The sequence below is a fragment of the Protopterus annectens genome, chromosome 4.part1 (genome assembly GCF_019279795.1).
Source record: "Protopterus annectens isolate FY-2018-M chromosome 4.part1, PAN1.0, whole genome shotgun sequence".
Classification (NCBI taxonomy): domain Eukaryota; kingdom Metazoa; phylum Chordata; order Ceratodontiformes; family Protopteridae; genus Protopterus; species Protopterus annectens.
The window spans coordinates 797,416,078-797,437,479 of NC_056734.1; the positions used below are offsets into that span (position 1 = coordinate 797,416,078).

At 39.2% G+C, this 21,402-nt stretch overlaps 1 protein-coding gene across 1 annotated transcript in view; it reads left to right on the forward strand.

The window, feature by feature from the left end:
• Nucleotides 1-21,402, forward strand: part of IGSF10 (immunoglobulin superfamily member 10) — a 453,826-nt gene that overhangs the window by 226,672 nt on the left and 205,752 nt on the right. Inside the window, exon 5 of the mRNA XM_044070544.1 lies at nucleotides 305-4,747. Coding sequence (XP_043926479.1) covers nucleotides 305-4,747 — 4,443 coding nt within the window. The remainder of the gene's footprint in view (nucleotides 1-304; nucleotides 4,748-21,402) is intronic.

Sequence of the window (21,402 nt, forward strand, 5' to 3'; positions counted from 1 at the left end):
TGTTATTACAGCTAAAAATGAAAGGATTACTGGTCTTGCTTTGTGTAGCAGCATCCTGTGTCCTGTGTAGATATAACATATAATTTATTAGATATTTAAAGACAGGATGAATGAGAATAGTCTATAGAACATAAATGAAGAGACTCTTGGGGCAGCAGGGTTTAAGAGAGGGATTCTATGCAAGTAAATGTAACTTTAGCTAATGCACAACATGCATACATACATAGCTATAATAAACAATAATAACTGTGGGTGAAATAAAAATTATAAATGTTGCACTGACCTTTTCTGTTCTTATTTTTAGGAGTACTAAAATGCAAGCGAGATAGAGGACAATTAAGTTCCAGGGAATGCCCGATATGCTTTGCTCCAAAAATATTTAGAGGAAAACATATAGAAGAAATAACACCAGCAGCATTATCATGTAGTAAACCACTGATAGATCCACTTCTGAAACTCAAGAATGCAACACTGCAAGACGTTGGAGAACTTAATCCTATTTCTCCAAGAGACTTTATGGCACCCATGGGGTCTATGATTTTGAACTTGACAGATCTATCTGGAAATGAAGCAAATTTGGTTTGCAATGTCCAGAAACCAACAGAAATATCATCATTAACCTTAGATGAGAAGGATGACTATACTGGATTAAATACATCTTTTCTAACATACATTGTTTGCATTATTGACTATGAACACATTCAAACTCTGTGGAAGATACTAGCAGTTTATAGTGATGCACCATTGCGACTTGAAAGAGATTTGCTACTTACAATGAATCCTTATGTTAGCTACAAATACAAGCAGAGTGAGTATGGGGATGATGGTATTTATACTGGCGTGGAAGCTGAACTCAGAGCAGACCCTACTTGGTTGATGCAGAAGCAAATAACGTTTCAGTTAGATCGGACAGCAACTACACTCAGTACTCTTCATATTAAATTTATTGTTGATGCTCACATAAACCTAAAGAATGCAGTACAAGCACAACAAAAGTACAAATGGACCATGATTAAGAAACATAATACAACAAGAACAGAATTTTCAGTGGTTGCTGGTGGAGCACTTGAACTGCACTGCCCTGCAATTGGAGAACCCTCTCCAGCCATTGAATGGATTTTGCCTGATGGGAGTAAAGTTAGAGCCCCCTACAGTGCAGAAGATGGAAGAATTACAATAAATACTGTAGGAACATTATTCTTAAAGGCAGCTGATAGCTCTGATGTGGGTATTTATCACTGCATAGCAACAAATTATGGAGATGCAGACATTCTAAGTTTTAGAATTATGGTATTTGAACCAGATGTTGAAGATAATGAAGTCAATGGGTTGCAGATGTTAAAATCACTTAATGATCCTGTATATCTTGCTTGTAGATCCACTGGAATACCTGATGCTTCAGTTACATGGATTTTACCAGATCACACTATTTTGTATCATTCTTCAGGTCACAGAGGCATCGATCCAAATGGTACCTTAAAAATTCAGGGCCTAACTAATAGAGATCGAGGTTATTATAGATGTCTAACAGCAAATATGTATGGCATTGATGTTTTGACGTCCAAAATTTTACTTACAGCTGAAAGTTCTATTTCTAGTATTACAAATACTCTTAAAGATGTTAGCAGTGAAGAAGAAACTGATGGTTCAGGTAATTATGAGAAAGTACAATTTGACACATTAAGGAAACATGTTAAGGAAAATCCTTCTACTATAAGTGACTCCATTATCCACAAAAAGAGGTTTACAACTACTACACCTCAAAGGAATCAGCCACGTCAAACCACAGGCATGGATAGGAAAAATGTAGTGAAAAATAATAGGAAATTAGGAAGAAAACGAGTCATGGAAAACAGACGGGGAATTATTTCTGCCAACAGACGGGTGGATCCACAAAAATGGGCTGAATTCTTGGAAAAGGCAAAGAAACATAGTGAAACCTTAAATAAGAAAGCAGAGGTAAGAGGTAAAACAAAGGAATCTGATTTTCTGAGAGTATCTGGTGATGGGGAAGACTCCTCCGGTGAACAGTTTTCTTCTCCAGATGAGCAGCTAATAGTGTGGACAACAAAGATTTATCCTTCTAGTCCAATGACTGCAGTACAACCAACTATAAAAGAAACAAGTACAGCATATTCTGGCATCAGTTTGCCTGCAGTAAATATAGAATCCGCAATGGTTATTGTTAGCAAAGAAAGTTCACCTATTATTAGTCCAGTCACCATGCAGCCAACAAACACCGACAATAACAATTTGGAAATATACTCTACAGCAAGGCCAAGTTTATATACAACATTCATGCCCAGAGCATCGACCTTAGTAGAACTGCGAGAGGTAGAAAATAAGAAACAACAAGATCCAGCAATGCAAATGAAAGCAACTGAAGTGGTTCCTGATATACAAATAACATCTTCTGGAGAAAGTAATGAAGACAATAAATCTACTCTTCCTAACACCACCCCATATTTTTCTTTACCTAAACCTGCTACAGAAAAACATGAACTAATTCCAGATTCAGCAGACAAAGAATCAGCAGAAGCCAGTAATCAGGTTACCTTCACTGCATTTAAAAAAGCTAACAATGAGAAAGATAAAATATTATTTCATTCTACACAGAAAATGGTGTCTCCCAGACTGCCATTAGGATCCAGCATTATAACGCAGCAGGAGATTCAGATTGTAAGAGATGTGTCACCTAAAACACCTATATCTAATGCAAAAACTGGAAGAAGGAGAAGACCTTATGGCAGAAGACGGTATGGAAGCACAGGGGAAGGTTACAGAATAAATGGACACAGGTACAAAATTGTGAGACCTCTGCCAAAGAAAATTCCTGTTGAAGGCACCACAATTATTCCAACATCATCCCTAACGAGCCCAGAGTCAGAAAGCTCTTCATCTCCTGCATTAGTGATAACTCCTCTTCCTTCACCTGTGCAAATACCTGCATTAATCGAAACAACCAGAGTGCTGGAGATCCTAAATGCAGACACAGCAGGTAGCACAACAGAACTGCAAGATACAGCAGTAGAAACCAATGATTATAGAGGACAACGAACAGGAACTACTAAACCAGTTTATGAACCAAACCATTCTGAGGTTAAGCCACTACAGTTTACATCATTACTGGAGGTTATTAATGATTCAGAAGGCAGTAAAGACTTAAAAAATAAAGCTAGCATAAGTACTGAATATGTGACTAGTATGCCTCTGAGAATTTCAACAAGAAAAAGTTATTTGGTAAGCACTTTTTCAAATCAGAATGAAGCTTCAGATAGCGGCATGATAACAACGAAAAGCTCAACTCATAAGATTTCATCATCTACTAGTAAGCCAACGACTGCATCCAAAATTATTTTTGGGAAAATCCCTTGGCACCGTTTCCTTAGTGGTAAAGAAGCTCAAAAGGAAATATTAAAAAAACTGCGACCACCCATTCCTAAGTCCCATAAGACAACGATGGTGCCCCCAGTAACAAATACATTATTTCCCAGCAAAGATTTATCTTCAAATTTGCCTTCATTTTCCTCTTTTACCAAGCATAAAGAAACTCTTATTCCTGTTACACAATCTACAAGACATACCACCCAGCTAAAAGAAAAAGACCAACTCTCTGCATTTTTGTCATCATCATCAGCAGCAGTGGCAGCTGTGACAACACCTCTGACAACTACAGTTTCTGTGTTCAGATCTTTTCCCACAAATGGTTATTTCCATAAGAAACAAACATCACCAATTATGCTTAAATCTACAGTGTCGACTATTAAAACCAGCACTGCCAAAGTGGAAAGAAAACCTTTTCATCTTCGAAGATCTAAGAAAAAGCCAATAGTGCCTTCAATGACAACAAAAGTGAAGCCTACTAGTTCAGGTCATAGTAAATTTTCTGATGTGCTAATAAAATACCCAGACAGACGTGTAAGTATGGCTAATAATCAGCAAGGAACATTACTTTCTTCAGTGACAAAGCAAAAAGTAACTACACCTACAATAAAAGATACTGCAAGTACAACTGAAGTCATCTTACCAGTTCAGGCACCACATATTACAGTAAAACCAGTGCTTTCAACAACTGAGCAAATATTTACAACTAGACCACCAACAACCAAAATACTCTATACAAACAATGCTTTAATATTTGAAAATGCTCGAACAGCTGCTCCTGGAGGAATAGCAATAGGTATTCCTGAAGTGCATACAGAAAATGTACTAAAATATAAAGGAAGACAACTACAGACAGAGCTGCTTCATGTGACTGCTGCACCAAAGACATCATCATACTCGTATAAAGACATTCAGCTTAGTACAAAACTGCCATTTGTTTTAACAAATATCCATAAGCCTGTCTTGCAGCAACCTACCTTATCTTCAAATATCACAAAGGTGATGTCAGATGCATTAGCTCCCAAGCCAACACTCTCATCAAACTGGGACATTAAATTCTGGACACAGCCTTTAATAGCTACTTCTAAAAAACTGCCTATTGACACGCTGACAATAACTGCGGCACCAAAGAAGTTTGACAAGGATGTAGAAGTGACGAAAAATGATAGATCTTTGGACAGTGACGTTTCTGTATCAAATGTCATTACTGTTGAACCATTACAAAAAAGCCGACCAGCCAGACCAAGAATACTTGGTGGGAATGCTGCCAGCTTTACTGTTCTAGCAAACTCAGATGCAGTCATCCCATGTGATGCCACAGGAAATCCAGTTCCACTTGTAAAATGGACAAAAATAGCTTCAGGTAATATGTTAGTTTCCATGATTTTAAAATGGGAAAGAGGTATTTGATTAGCATTAAGCTGTTTACTTTTAAAAGGAAATGTCCCCTTCTACCAATTAACTCATCTTAGTATTTTGTAGCTATGTATCTCATTTATTCTGTTTCATGGATTGCAACTTTAAAGCTGCTAGGGTAAGTGAGTTTATTTTATAACATCAACATTATGTGCAATGACTAGACAGGACTCGCTATCATCAAGTAACTTGTGAATATAGAATATGGTTAGCAAACTGGTTTCTTAACCAGACATAAAGTAAAAATTGTACATCTGCAGCTTAATATAAAGTCTTCCTATCTTATGCCGTGCCACTTGAAAACTGAAATTTCAAATGATAAGTTTAAAAAAGAAAAATACAAAGGGGGTACTTGGTAAAATCCACCTGTACACCACTCAATAACTAACATCCAATGATCCCAAAACATACAAAACCCACCAAGAACAAATACATCCGTGTGCAGGTGGTGTCTTTCAACTTATGGCAACAGTTGGCCACAAATTCAAGAAAAGCAAAAGGGCGTGTGTGAGTTTCAGCATTAATTCCCAAAATCTTAGTCAAGTTGTGACTGTAAGAAAGGAGACATGTGTTATTACCTCAGATATACAGAATCCTGCACCCTGTGATACACACACATGGATTATTCCGTAATGTTAATGGCAGATAAATGATCTTACATAGTGTGGATCAAATAGGCATTATTTTGTTTCATGCTGGCAGATTCAAACAACAACATTTTCTGATGTGTACTTGCAGAACTTTGAAATGATTCAGCCTGTTCCGGTAGGAAGTATCCAAACCTAGCACTAATCCTATTGCCAGTGGCTCACCCGGTCACACACTAGCTTTTGATGCTACAAGATTGGAAAGCTGTAGGTTCTTATCTCATACCAGGTACTTGGCACTGACAATTCAGTGTAGATTAAGGGATACTGCATTCCTGAGTGTGTTGTCCTTTGGATAAGACATTAAACCAACGTCCCATTTACTAGAGTTGTCGGTAACATAGGTGGATTTAAAATCCCACAGCACTTATCAAAAAAGTGAAGGGGATGTTCCCTGGTACCCTGGCTAAATTTCCTCTAGTCTGTATGCATACTACCTTGGGTCTTCCCTAAAAAGAGGACACTGGCCTAGTGGGACTGGCCCAGTCAACAAAAGGAAAATAAACAAAACATGTTATCAGGATGTGTTAAATTCTATATATTTCATGCTTGCATTTAGGTATGTTTCCATGTCTGCTTCTGTTTCATTGTGTTATGTTTGGAGTTTTTTTTTTTTATTAGAGTCTATCACTTTTTAGATTCTCACTTGTGATTTGACTCAAACTCTGCATAGGCTTTCCATACTAAATATCCATTCTTAAAATAAAATATAAATAAAATTTTGTTATCACTTTTTATGGAACCCAAAAGTATTAATGGAAAATGTAAAGAAATAATCAAAGAAGCTCAGTAGCTAGCATTGAATAATGGGTACTCCAATCAACCAAGAAGACTTTTTCTCTAAAAAATGATCTTGTCCCCAGGCTACTTCATAACTAATTCTTGTCTTATTTGTTGCTATAGTACATTGCTATTTGTCAAGGCTACATGCATGATGTTAGTTAGTACATCCCCTGTTTGATACACATTTTATTTTTATGTTTTATATAATTGGTACAAGTGTCTCTTATCAGTGCCAATTCAGAGTCATAATAATCTTTTTTCATCCATGACTATCTAACAGAAATCCTGATTGTGGAAAGAAATCCAGTCTTACTTTTCAAATTTTATTTTTCCTGCATCCTTCCAAAATACCCCAATTGATCAGGACTGTACTGTAATAACTGGGGAATAAATAACTGAAATAGACTGTGAGTCAGGGGATCATTAGGCCCCCATAAGCCATAGTGTTATAGGTACATTTGACAGCTCTCCTACCTTTTCAAAGAACAAATAAGTTGTTTCCCTTAATGCTCAAAACTGTCAAATTAGTAGTTCACAGCACACTTTCAAGACAAAAGTTTGTAAGGATACACAGATTATATCTGGGAATAGTGCCTGCATCCCCATTGCCATGAAAACAATAAATAAAAATGACAAATAAAAATGACAGCCGCCTTATACATTGTGATAGATTGAGATGAAAGTGAGGGGACAAATGGCCACAGGCATATATTTCAAGTTGCTTCTATCACAGGTATATACAGCATACCTACTCACCCCTACTCCAAAAAGACTAAAAAACAGTCACTGTCTGTATACCTCTCTAACATCAGGCTGTGAAGAAATAAATAGAGCATACTATATTTCAACCTGTATTTGTCAGATGTACATAAACGGCATGCCTTCTTACTCCTCTAAAGATAGCCGCGTGTACATGCATTTAATGTCTGAATGCCAAGTGAATAAAAAGAAGAATCACAGTTAAGTTTCCAACATGTTACTCCCAGAGAGTACACTGGTTCTATAAAGCTTTAGTGACATTGTCTTCACACATATGAAACATACAATCAAAGCTAAAGAAGTAAAGACTATGCTGCCCCCATCACAACACAAAGTATATTGATCTATGCTCTTTTCTGGGGTTTGGGAATACAATTAGAGAAATACTGACACTATCACCCATCCTCCACACAAGATACATTGGCCTTCTGTGAATACCACTGAGCAGAGCCAGTTTTAGACTGGATGGTGTTCAGGGTAGAGGCCACTACCAAACATGTGTCAAGTTCCACTTATATAGCCTTAGAGTTTGGGGGCTATCAGGCCACCAGTAGCTCTGAAGGTCTGGATGTTGTGTGATACATTTTATATCTGAAGTTTTGAGAGATGGCTGTTAAAACTGAGCAGATAACATGAAGGTCATTTGTTTTTATCCCGTCAAACCCCCAGCCCCATCAAGCAGTAGTAGCCACTACTTTGTACAGTTTGGCTGTCTGATTGTGATAAAAGAGGATGGCTATGCAATGTATTTTACCTTTATTCTACATAAAAGATTTGACACACAATAGAGTATTCCAAGTTACTTCAGATAAATCACATTAGTCCTGCAAAACCAGAATAAAGTGCAAGCAATCTAGCAGGCAGCCAGTTATTGTCCTCCACAGAAAGCCCTGGCAATTATAGTTACTTTGTGTCCCAAGTGTGCAGTTAAGTTGTCCATCTTATTTCATTCAAATGCACAGCAGTCCCACAAAGCCAGATAAGTGAATGATTAACCTGAGCAAACAATAAGAGGGATTCTTTCTTTTAACAGACAGCTCCCACCTCCAGCAAGCAGAAGTGTGTACTTGAGATGACTGTGATAAAGATTATGCAATGAATAGCTGTCAGCATATTACCTCCAGAGACAGAAATAAATCCAGAAATGATCAAGAGGAATCATGGATATTTTTTTTTATAGTAATAATATTAAATTGAGAAGATGACAGAATAAGAGAATAAGAATTACCATGCAATTTCTGAAGTAAAAGAAGTCTACAACTCAATACACTGCCTTTTCTCAGCAAGTCTACAGTAAGAGGAATTAGGAGAGAAAGATCAAAATTATAATCCAAAATCATGGATAGTTGAGAGGTATGAAACTGTATATCGTATTTCATGTCTGTTCCACACAAAAGTTGCACATTAAATTATTCCAAGTCACTTCATACAAATCACATTAATCCTACAAAAGCATACTAGCCCTGCAAAGCCAGACTGTGACACTTTATAAACTGAGAAAACAAGATCAGTTATGTTTTAAAGACAGCTCCCGCTACCACTCACCATTTAAAAATACATCTCTATGCACTGTAGACATCTGACTGTAATGCAAAATTAAGGTTCTGTATTATATTTCACATTTGTTCTATTGAAACAGTAGCCACCCACACATATTAAAGTATTACAAGTTGCTTCACACAAATCACAGTAGTCCTGAAAAGTCAGAATGAGTTAAGAGCAGCAGTTAATTATATTTTCCCAAAGAAAGACCAGAATATTTATATGTTATTCTAGCTCACTCTGTTATTAGAAAAAAAAGTTTTGCATCAAAATGTATTTTCTGAGGAATAGAAAGCATGACTCCAGTTTCTGGCATTTTTTGACTAAATGTAATCCTCACAGCTTTGCCAGAAAATCTGAAAACACTTATGAAGGACAGAGCAAACTTAGATGAAATCAGGGCTGCCATTCAAAGCAATGGACAACTGAGAAGTGCAGCATGGCTAGCCAGATGTCCAAAATATCTGGTTTCCTATCAGTAAGATTATGAAGAAAACATAAACAAAACAACCTTCCTTCATAGCTTCCTTATCACACTGCAGATATTTCAACACAGTTGCACATTTGTTGACTTCTTGCTCCATCCAATTCATTATGTGACTCATTCATTGTCTGGGTGAATACTGAGCAGGATAGTGCAAGATGCCAGAAAACTGAATGGCTGAGTCTACAAACACTTCCACGCTAGGACATTCAGCTCCTCTATCTTGAAATAGGGTAGGTGCATGCAATGTATTTATTTGTTAATTGTTTGAGTAACAGTAAAGAAAACACATGCTGTATTCCTTTACTTTAAGAAAATAAATAATTACAGGAAAAACAGCACTACCAGAGCAGTAAGGGCAGTGCCCTAAGTGACCATCTAGCTCATGTGTGCATAAGGCCGACTATGCTGCTAGGCCATAGTCTTAGAAAAAATGAGCAGTGTAACAGTACAGGGAATGTGTAATTTATAGGAATACAACAGTAGAAATGTAGCTTACTACTAATACTTCAGTTTACATTCAAAAATGTTTTGATTGAGGCAGAATGGCAAAACTTTAGTGTGCTTTGTCAAAGTGCACCAGCCACCAGTGTACTCTACCACTTTCCCACCAAACACTTTTTTTGTCAAAACTGTGTCGACTTGTCAGAATTCTGCAGCGTTATGCTTAAAACCGTGGTATATTAAAAATCAGAACGTGGGGGATTTCAAATGGATCTCTAGATTTAATATAAACATTTGTTTCAATATAAATGCTTGATTTTAATAAAGCATTCATATCAGTTGTATTTAAGCATAACCATATATGACTAGCTCTCTGGCTCTTTCTTTGTCTCACTCCCTCTGTCTCCTTCTCTCTCTTTCTTCTCTCTCTTCTGTCTCACTCTATTGCTTTTTGTTTTTGATTCTTGCTGTCCAAAACAGCTGATGTAAAAGAAAAAAGAAATTTGCTATATTTAATATATCAGGGAAGATTATAGTAACAGTACTAAATATTGTTGTACCCCTCTGATCTTGAATTTATGATGTGACTTTAAATTTTTTTCATAGGTGGATTTTGAAAGCTTTTTTGTATGTATTAACACTTTGCAGGGCTTTATAGCTATTTGTTTGAGTCAGGAAAGTAATATTCAGCCAATCAAAATATTTAAACACCCATAAACAGTGAAACAAATCTTTTCTGATGCTGATCATGTTTTAATATGTCAAAAACAACTGTTTTCAGGTTTGAAACTGATCGAAAACATATGCTGATATTCAGAAAGGGCTACACCATGAGCTAAGATTTAACATGGTTGCTTTTACTGGTGGTAGCTCTTTATAATTAATAAAAATCATTGTAATGATTCTTCATTTTTTATTTTTTTATTTTACATTTGTTGACCGGGCTAGTCTGGCTGGATACATGTCCATTTTCAGCAGAGGCCCGAGGAGAAAAGCTCCACTATATACTAGTAACTTACAATAAACAAAAAATATGAAAAACATATAAGCAAAAAAAGGAACATTTTCTTGTAGTAGAGTAACAATGCAGAGGCAGTTTAACAAGAACTAAACAGTAGTGAGGAATTGTAATCCCATAACAATTGCAATAGTAGGACTGCTAAAAAATGAGGAGGAGAGAAAAACAATAACAGATAAAGAGTCTATAAGTATTTACACTAATAACAAATTAGGATAAAACATGTAGTGCCGGGGCACTAGTTTTAGGATAGAGATTTGCACAGAAGTGATCAGCCTATAGGCTAAGTAAATGGGGAGATGAAACAGGTTGCAGTGATATAGCAAGTATAAGAGAAATAGATAGTATAGGAAAAATTAATGAGCAGGTGGGATGCTAGGTACACTACGCTGGAGTGATAGAAGTAGTGATAGTGACACGGACTGTAGAGAGGGATTGTTTGGTGAGCTCAGTCAGGATTAGAGCAGGGACATAACCAGTGGGATTGAAAATAGTTTCTTAGTTTTTTTTTGAAAAGGTGTGATGAGCCTAAAGAGGTCAGTTCTATGGGAAGTTTATTCCAGTATGAGCCAACAGCATTAGCAAATAAGGAGTCACCTGCTTTATTATGAGATTTGAGAGTAGCTACTAGAAGTTTGCTGGCTGAGCGAAGGGAAGTAAGATTTTGTATGGGGCAATGAGGTTATTTAGTATGGGTGTATTAGAGGGTAATGGAGAATTTTATAAATGATGACTAATTGATGTAGGAGAATTAGATTTTGAAGTTCAAGCCAGTTAAGGTTTTGAGATTAAGACAATGGTGAGTACGGAATGGGGAACCTGTAGCAAACCTGGCAATACTATGGTAGGCTGTAGCAAGTTTCTGAAGGTTAGCTTTTGAAATGTTGATGAATGAGGGAGAGGCATACAATAGTGTAGAGATGAGATGAGTTTGGGCAAGAGACACTCTGGTGGTTGCAGTAAGAAAGGGCTTAAGTCTATAGAGGGCACCTATCTTTTATTAACAGCCTTGATGGTTAGATCAATGTGACAGTCAAAGTTTAGTTGATTGTCTATTGTAACGCCTAGTAGTTTAGTGGAACAATCAGGTTTAATAATAGTGCCATTGCCTGACACAATGGAAAAGGAGATAGGGGCAGATTTAAGAGTTGGGGTGAAAAGTAATAATTTGGTTTTGGGATTAAGGAGGAGACAGATTTGTTGGAACCATTTTTCCGCTGCTGAAAAGACATTTTGGGTGGAAGAGTGAAGTTCTTCTGGAGATAAAGAAGAACAGATGAGAGTAGAATCATCAGCATACTGAATACAAGTGGATGTCGGGAGTGAGGTAGACAGGTTATTTATAAATATGGAGAAGAGGAGGGGCCCTAAGATGGATCCTTGAGGGACACCGATAGTGATTGGGAGCTGAGAGGATAAATGGCTGTCCCAGAGGACTGCTTGTTTTCTATCTTTCAAATAAGAGTCAAACCACTGTATGGCCAAAGAGTCCAGAGAGAGAGATTTCAAAGTTTTCAGGAGAAGTTGATGGTTGACCATATCAAAGGCTTTTGAGAGGTCCAGGAATAAGGCAGAGGAGAAAAGGTTATTATTGCGATTTTTGTTGATGATGTCTGTGAAGGAGAGAAGGGCAGTGGAAGTACTATGATAGGGCCTAAAACCATGTTGGGAGTCTACGAGTAGGCTGTTTTGCAAGAGATGCTGTAAGAGTTGATGGTGTATACAACGTTCCATAATTTTAGATAGTGGAGATAGTAAGGCTATAGGCCGGAAATTAGAAAGTTCATTAGTGTTACCTCCTTTATGCAGTGGAATGATATGGGAGACTTTCCAGCAGGATGGAATAGTAGATTCGGTTATTGTTCTGTTAATTAAGATGGAGACTGGGTAAGCTAGTTCTGCTGCTGCTAGTTGCAGATATTCATCTGGTAGTTTGTCGGCTGACGGGGTGCATGGTTTGAGTTTAGAGAGTAACTTACGTATGTGGGTTGTGGAGACTGTACTAAATTTGAGAGTGGGGGTGTTATTTTGAGGAGAGGTCTTTTGAAGGGAAGGGATGGGAGTCATGGTGTTTGCAAGAGAGGTGATAGTTTCAGAGAAGAAGTTGTTGAAAGTATTGGCTATTATATTGGGTGGGGTCTGAGCTAAGATAGCTGGTGTAGGTGTTTTGGTATTCCCTGGATGGAGCAGTTTATTGATTCCTGACCAGAATTTTTTGGGGTTGTGATTTTGGTTTTGTTGATATTGAAGGTAATAATTTTTTTTATCAAGATAGGTGAGTTTTTTTGAAGTATTTCTGAGGTGTTTGAAGTTTTGATGGTCAGTTGGGTCTTTAGTGGTTCTCCATTTTGTCCATAGTTTATTCCTAGCTAGCATTGTTTGTTTGGTCTGTTTGGAAAGCCAAGGGGCGGCTTTGGATCCTATTCTAATTAAGCGAGAGGGGGCGTGATGTTGGAGAATTTGTAGGAATGTGTTATTGAAATGGGCAACTGCTTCCTCGAGTGGGAGGTGTTTTAGAGCTGACCAGTTACATTCTTTGAGTTCATTAAGGAAAGTAGGCAGGTTAAAGTTTCTTTTGTTACGTACAGTACGATAAGTAGGCTGTTTGAGATTGTTCTTTTTTTGTTTAGTGATGTAGGTGAGGAGATGGTCGCTGATATTGTCTGGGAGTATTCCGCTTTCATATGAGAGGGGATTGTTGTTGATCAATATCCAGTCCAGGATGGCTTGTTTATTGGTTGATTTGTGAATTCTAGTGGGGGAGTTTATGGTTTGTTGAAAGTTAAAGAGATTGAGGTGAAAGGTAGGTTTGGGAGAGATGCAGGAGTTCCAATCAATATTAAAGTCTCCTAAGATTATGGTTTCTTGAGGAAAGGTACAGGAGACCCAGCTAAGAATATTTTCAAGTGTGTTTAAGTTATTGCCTGGTGGGATATAGGAACATATTATATAAATGGCTTTGCTCTTATTTACTTGGAGTTTGCTACAGAGTATTTCAGCATTGACTGGGGAGGGAGGCAGGGAGTCAATTAAGGCCACTTGTAGTTGGGATTTGTATAGTAAGGCCACTCCCCCACCCTTTTTGTTAAGACGATCTTGCCTTAAAGTGCTATAACCAGGAGGAGTAATTTCGTTGTCTTTGGTCCCTGGTTTGAGCCATGTTTCAGTGAGACAGAGGATATCAAATGCATAGAGGTCAATTAAAGCATGGAGTTGTGTGATTTTATTGATGATACTACGAATATTTAGGTGTGCTATAGAAAGGGAGTTAGAAGAGAAAGGTGAACTGAAGTTGTTAGCAGTTTGGTTAGAAAGGGAGAGGTTGAGAGGATTGTTGGAGCCAGGATTGGGGTGGATGTCCCCGTGTAACAGTAAAAGTGTTTGTGAGATTGGAAATATTTTAGAGTTTTTGGAGGGCATTAGATAGAACTTTCTAGTGGTTTGAAACCTGTTATGGTGTAATTTGTGAAAGAGAGGGGGAAGGTAGGGACAGCATGATAGGATATTAGTACAGGTTTGTTCTGCTAGAGGAAGGATAGAGGTTGTGTGTTTAGTTAAAGTAGGAGACCTGCTAAGTGTAGAATACTCGTAGGAAGTTAGAATATAGTTTAAAAGAAGGATGTTGAGGAGTAGCAGTAGATAAAGTAGTTTAAGGATTAAAGGCATATTTTTAGTGAGGTGAGGTTAGCAAGGTTGGAAATTGGAGGAGTAGGATGGTGGAGAGTGGGTTGTGGCAATTAGATAGGAGTATGGAGAGTGGGGTGTGGCAGTAAGATAGGAGTAAAGAGTTAGCAGGTGTGAGTGAGGCAGGAAATGAGATAGGATGTGAGTGAATTGGAGGTGTGGCAGAGGAAGTATAAGGGTAGGGACCCAGGGGGTGGGTGAGATATGGGTGTAGGGAGGGGAGCGGAGTGAGCCCGCAGGGCAAACGGAGCGGGAAGAACCAGAGAGGGGACCAGTGGCAGTAAAACAATCAGAGAAGGAGAGAGAAGCACTGTGTCCTGCAGGGTAAAAGTGAATTATAGGGTAATGTATAGGGAGGACTATGGTGGGTTTGGGGTGATAATATAATTGTATGGTAGCTAAGTGAGTTAGCAGTGTTGGGTGCAGTATATTAATATAGAGGGGTTAAGACTAGGGGATAACAAGGGGCAAAGTTGTACTGTGAGGATAAGGTAAATAATTAGTTTTTCTAATCGATGGGGTGCCACCTAGTGGCCGTGTCCAGGAATAGCAAGAGACAGAGCAAGCAGAGAGCTCACCAAAGTGTTGTGTCAAGGTAGAGGAGAGAGTTGCCTCAAGGCCAGAGATGAAGAAGGAGAGTAAGAGAGGGTCACTTAACTGCTGCTAGGGGGGGGGTAGGCTGCTGGTTAACTTGGGAGGGAAGTCAAATCACCTGGAGAGTAAAGATTAAATAATACAAAAGTAGGACATACTTTTCAAAAAGGACTATTCAGGGTAGAAAGTCTTTATGGGGAGGACGTATAAATCCTATTCAGGACTTTGTTCTTAAATATGGATTCCACTGGGCTTCTTAAGCCTGGGTAAAGTCAGGAACTCAGGTGTACACAGTTTTCAAAAAGGACTATTCAGGGTAGAAAGTCTTTATGGGGAGGACGTATAAATCCTATTCAGGACTTTGTTCTTAAATATGGATTCCACGGGGCTTCTTAAGCCTGGGTAAAGTCAGGAACTCAGGTGTACACAGTTTTCAAAAAGGACTATTCAGGGTAGAAAGTCTTTATGGGGAGGACGTATAAATCCTATTCAGGACTTTGTTCTTAAATATGGATTCCACGGGGCTTCTTAAGCCTGGGTAAAGTCAGGAACTCAGGTGTACACAGTTTTCAAAAAGGACTATTCAGGGTAGAAAGTCTTTATGGGGAGGACGTATAAATCCTATTCAGGACTTTGTTCTTAAATATGGATTCCACGGGGCTTCTTAAGCCTGGGTAAAGTCAGGAACTCAGGTGTACACAGGTTAGGGTATTCACTTCGAGCCCGAAGATACGCAGCAGCCCAAGGGGATAGTTCATAGGGACGGTTTTAATTCATTCTGCAGACAATGAAGAATCACTGTAGTGATTCTTCATTGTCTGCAGAATCACCATGGTGGGCCATCTACTAGGTCATGTGTGTGTCTGTGTGTGTGTGTGTGTGTGTGTGTGTGTGTGTGTGTGTGTGTGTGTGTGTGTGTGTGTGTGTGTGTGTGTGTGTGTGTGCGTGCGTAGAGGGAATGGGAGTGCCTTTGCTAACATGATGCCTGGGCCACCAGCAGGGATCACTACAGGACAGTACTGAATAGAATTAGCAGTTGCACCACACAATTCAGAAACATGCAAATTAGCCAATATTTAAGCATTTCCACTTTGAGGTTAAATATGTTTCTGAGCAGCATTTCCCACAATGACGAAAGGTGATCCTTTTGGCTGCAAAAACTATTCACGAGCTCATGAATTTTTTTCTAAATACCGTTTACACAATGCCTTTGGGCACTTGTATGTGCATCTATGTGCTTGTCTTTGTTCTTATCAGAATGTTAATAAACAGGAAATCAGTAACAAAAAATATATGTGTATGTATAACATGCGCCTAAAATATTGTTTTCCTTCATAGCTTGCTAAATAAATATATAAAATTAATAAAAAGTTAGTGGAGGTAGAAAGTGTAAAATACCAACCATTTACATATAACAGTTATATATAGCATATAGCATTATTTTTTGTAAATATACTGACTGATGACTGTTAACAGACTTACGTGACATAACCGGTGCCAGCTGAAACATGGACACAGTTGTGGGCAAGGCATATTACAGTAAAATTTTCATGAAGTCTAGCCCATTTCCCAGAAAATACTAACATTTACTACAATGAAATGAATGAACAGCTACCAAGGCCAGTTATGTATTTCTTTGAATAAATGCTACTTTATTACTCTTTTGTTCCAGGTTGGCTTTCTTCAGTGACTACTGTCTACATATGTTTTCATGTTGGTTTCTTGGATCCTTTCAACGTCTGTTTTTCTTCTCTCATTAAGATCTGCCTGTAGGCATCAGTTTGGCTTAACTAAAGATGCATGTAAAAACCATGCTTTTAAAAGGACAAATATGAGAATTTTAAATATCAAACAAAATGTGTAGCTATTAGATAAAAATGCATATATACTGGGCCCTTTTCCAGGCTGGAGGTGCAGCAGCATTTAGTAGATCTGCAAAACGAGTGAATTGTTTTGAAAAATTATAATAGCTTTATTTATTTTATTATTTATTTTGTTATATTTTGGGTATTGTCAGGAAATGCAAACTGTTCTGCTTACCCACTTCATCCATGCCCCAGGCTCAGAGAATTATTGTAAAATACAGTGCAATAGAAATTGACATTAAACTGTTAATCAGATGCAATGCAATAGTATTAATTTGCATCAGAATTAAAAAGCACAGACACTGCAATAAAGGAGCAAAGGAAGAGACACAAAAGATGCTATAAACAGCATATACGATACAATCTATATATATATATATATGTGTGTGTGTGTGTGCGTGTGTTTGTGTGTGTGTGGGGTGTGTGTGGGGGGGGTCTACTTCGACCCATCAAAATCTTACTTGCGAATCGCAAGAGAGCGAATCCACTTCACTGAAAGTGCATTTCAGCAAATATGCACTTTCGCGAATTTCATAGGTTCATAGGTAGGTACTAGGCCATTGGCCCTAGGGCCTATATAAGCCTAGCCAAAAAGGTACCCTGGCTTTCGCCTCCCAAGAAAATTATTTTCTTGTGCCCCTGTTGAGCAGAGCCACAGCCCTGGGGTGAATTTCCTATTTCCCATCCAATCATCAAGATTTTTCTTGAAGAGTGCCAATGAGGAGCTCTGTTTGACATAGAGAGGTAGTCTGTTCCAGAGTATGGGGAGTCTCTGGGACAGGAATCTATCCCTCCAGCATGTTCTGTTTATTGTGGTGACAAGGTTTAGGTCCCTAGAGCGTGTAGCTCGGAGGGATTGGGATTTCTTTAAGTGGAGCATGTCCAACAGCTCTGGGTTTGACATAGCTTTGTATGTTAGGCAGAGATCGCCTCTGAGTAGGCGATATGCGACGGAGTAAAGCTGGAGTTTTTTGAGATGGTCTGCATAGGGCATCTGTTTGAGGCAAGTAATCCTCTTTGTGAGGTATTTCTGTGACCTTTCCAGTTGTTGTAGATGTCTTGTGAGGTACATACCAAAAGGAGCATTGTACTCTATAATGGGTCTAATGAGTGATGAGTAGAGAGGAACAATGATCTCTTTTTTTCTGGATGAGAAAACTTTTGTGATGAGGTGAGCCACCTAGAAGGATTTCCTGAACACTGTGGCAATGTGATTATCAAAAGAGAGACTACTGTCCTCCTGTGTCCCAAGGTCTCATCACATTTTAGGCATTAAGTAGGCTACCAGCTATGTGATAGTTCATGAGTACAGAGTTTTTACCAAAGGGGATGACAATATACTTTTTTGCATTGAGCTTCAGGCCATGGCTTTGACACCAGGTATCTGTCTCAGTGAGGCCCTTTTGTAGTATGTCCACATCATTAGGAGTTTCGATTATGGCTCCTAGTTTGCAGTCATCTGCAGACTTTGTTAGCCAATGACCGTCTGTGTTAGCCTGTACTTCAGAGAAGTAGATATCAAACAGGAGAGGACCCAGGACTGAACCCTGTGGTACTCCACTTTTCACTGGTCTGAAGTCGAATTTGGAGTCTGCTACTTTCACAGTGCGGGTTCTGTCTGTGAGCCAGTTGGCAACCCATCTTGTGACATAGGGATTTATACCTAGTTTAGTGAGCTTATCTATAATTCCAAAGTCGGGGATGGTGTTGAAAGACTTGGCGAGATCTAGATAAGCTGTGTGAACCACCTTACCCTCATCTATGGCTTTGGTGACTGCTTCAAAGAAGTCAATCAGGTTTAGGAGACATAATCTGCCTTTTACAAACCCGAACTGGGTAGGGTCCAGAGTTTGGAGATTACCAATGTCTTTTTTTATGAATTCCATGATGATACGTTCAATGGCCTTGCAGACCAGGCTCATCAGGCTTATGGGGCGGTAGTTCCTGGGGTCTGTCATGGCTCCCCCTTTGTGGAGTGGGATAACCGTCATGGTGCGCCATTCAGTGGGCACAAGCATGAGGTGAGGCTATGATTGAACATGGTACTTAGGTAAGGTGCCAGTTCGTTCTGTAGTTCGTGTAGAACGCAGCCTGGGATATTGTCAGGTCCCATGGATACTGTGTTCTTGGCTTTGGAGAGTGTGTTTTTTACCTGTCCAGCCATGATTACAGGAACTTTTCATTCTTCCGGTATACAGATGGACCCTCTAGGGGGTGAGAGGGGGGTAAAGTTAGCACTGAACCTATCTGCCAGGATATTGGCAATATCAGTTGGTTCTGTATATTTAGTGCCATTGTGCTGTAACTCAGAGCAGATCTGAGTGTTGCCATTGAGATTCTTGACATAGCTATAGAATACTTTGTGGCTGTCTTTAGAGTCAGTGGCAATTTTGTTTTCATAACTAGCTTTGGAGGATTTTATGAGGGATCTCAGCTTCTTACTGAGGTTGACCAGGGAGTTCCTCCAGTCATGGGATTTTACTCTTTTTTTCAACAGTTTCTTTCTTCTGTTGTAGAGTTTGTTTATGGCAGAGGACCACCAGATTAGCTTCCTTTTTTAGGAGGTTAGCATCTTGGTTCTATTAGGGATAGCATGATCCATGCACTCGTGTAAGTGCTTATAAAGTGCAGTTGTGTAGGATTCAGCAGTCGTCCCACTATTGTCTGTCTGCATGGGTGTCATGAAGTTTGCCACTCCTGTTTTAAGAAGTGTGAAGTTGGCCTTGGAGAAGTTTTTTACGGTGGTTTCCCTAATTGGGGGGTGGGGGCAGGATGTGGATGTCTAGGGTGATTAGCTTGTGGTCAGATCTGACCAATGAGGAATTGACATCTGGTGTGGAACACTTGTTGCCCATGTTGGTAATGACCAGGTCTAGGATATTGCTGCCCCATGGTGGGGGTATGAATAAGTTGATCCAAGGCAATGGAATTTATGAATTCCAGAAAACGTTGAACAAAAGAGTTGGCACATGAGTAGTTTTCCCAGTTAATGGTGGGGTAGTTGAAATTGCTCATTATTAGGGTGTTTGGTTATACCCTAACACTTTCCAGTATATCAAGAAATGAGGAGTGGGAATCCTGGGGACATGGTGGGGGTTCTGTAGCAAGCTACAATTTGGATTGCGGCCTTGCCCAGAGTTAGTTGCACTTGGATAATCTTGGATGCATTATGCTGTACAACTAGCCTGGAGGTGACGATATCCCTAATGAATATGGACACGCCTCCACCTTTAGTGCTTCGTTCCGGGTTTGGTGACCGAAAGGAGTGGTATGAATTATAGCCTTATAATGCAGTGGTGTTCTCCGGAGCTTTAAACCAGGTCTCTGTCACTGCACAAATGTCGATGTTCTTCATTTTAAGGAGTGCCTCAAGTGAGTGCATTTTGAGGTTTAGACTTCTAGCACTGAGTAGCATTACCCTCAGACTTTGCTTGCTTGTACCTGTTATGGTGGTGAATTTGTCATTTGAACCTTGCCTAAAAAAGGCACAATAGGGGTCGCAAGAGCCTTAGCCATTATCCAGAATCCCAGGGGCAATAGGTGCAGGCCATCTCTGGCAAAGCATTGTGGTCTGTCGATCATGTCATCCCAGGCAGACAAATACTGTATTCCCTTAGAATGACACCAGAAGCTTAGCCAATTGTTGAAGTCAATCATTTTGTCCTTGTACTATGGTATCATTCTGGGTGATGACAGGATGCTACTCAGGGCTAAGGTCATACCTGCCTGGGTTACAAGATAGGAGAGCTCCTCCATGTCTCTTTTCATGTAGTCCAGGGAGGTATGCCTCAGGTCATTCACACCAACATGGACAATGACAGTGTCATATTTGTACTTGTTGTGGAGTGACCTGAATGCATGCATTATGTGGTGGATCCTGGCACCTGACAGCTAGCTGACAGTAACTTTCTCCTTGTTTAGCCTGGTGAGTGGAATATCAGTGTGCTTGACTATAGAGTCACCTATTACTAGAGTGATAGGTACGTTGTTATGGCTTATGGGCTGTGGTTGAGTGGCACACTGAGTTTGTGGTCAATTTGTCATTTGGGTTGTGTTGGAGGGTGGAGTTTGCTTGCGTTTCTGCTTTGGAGGTCCCTGATGCCTGGGCAGGTTTTTATTGAGAGCCTCCACGAATGTAGGTGTGTGTTTTGTGTTTCTATGCATGTGTTTTGGTGGTGTAGGTTTTGAGGGAATGTGTGATGAGTGTGGTGTGGTGCAAGTGTTTACTTTCTCTCCTTGACTGTTTAGTCCAATCTTGGTTGAAGAGAGCTTTGCTTCCACTTTGGCTATATAAGTGTATCTCTCACAGGTTGTAGTTTTGGGTGGTAGGAGGAGAAGGTTGTCTGTGTACATGAGGCAATTGCTGCATTGCCCCAAGATGCCCAAATTCATCAGGTAGACAGTAGAAATTACCAGGAGCTGACCCTTAGACATGCCTGGATAGGTGCTTATTTATTAAGTGCTTAAAACTGCTTTTCTCTAGACAAGTGAGGAAAGTTGAGTCCTGTAGTAATTTGCAGCTTATTTAGTGCTTACAATGAGTTCTGAACAAGTGCTGAGTTCAAAGAAACAGCTTTGAGTGCTGAAACTAGAAAACTGGCTAGTTCTAAGAAACAAAATTAAGCTAGAAGACTTATCTCCAAAACAGAAAGGCCAGGGGGCTCAGAAGCCTACAAACAATCTAGACCACTTAGAGGAAAGGCAGTAAACAAGTTTAAAATTTTTCTTTCTTTCCCAGATGCTTTCTTTGTTCATGGTAGGAGTGTCTGAAATCAGAATATG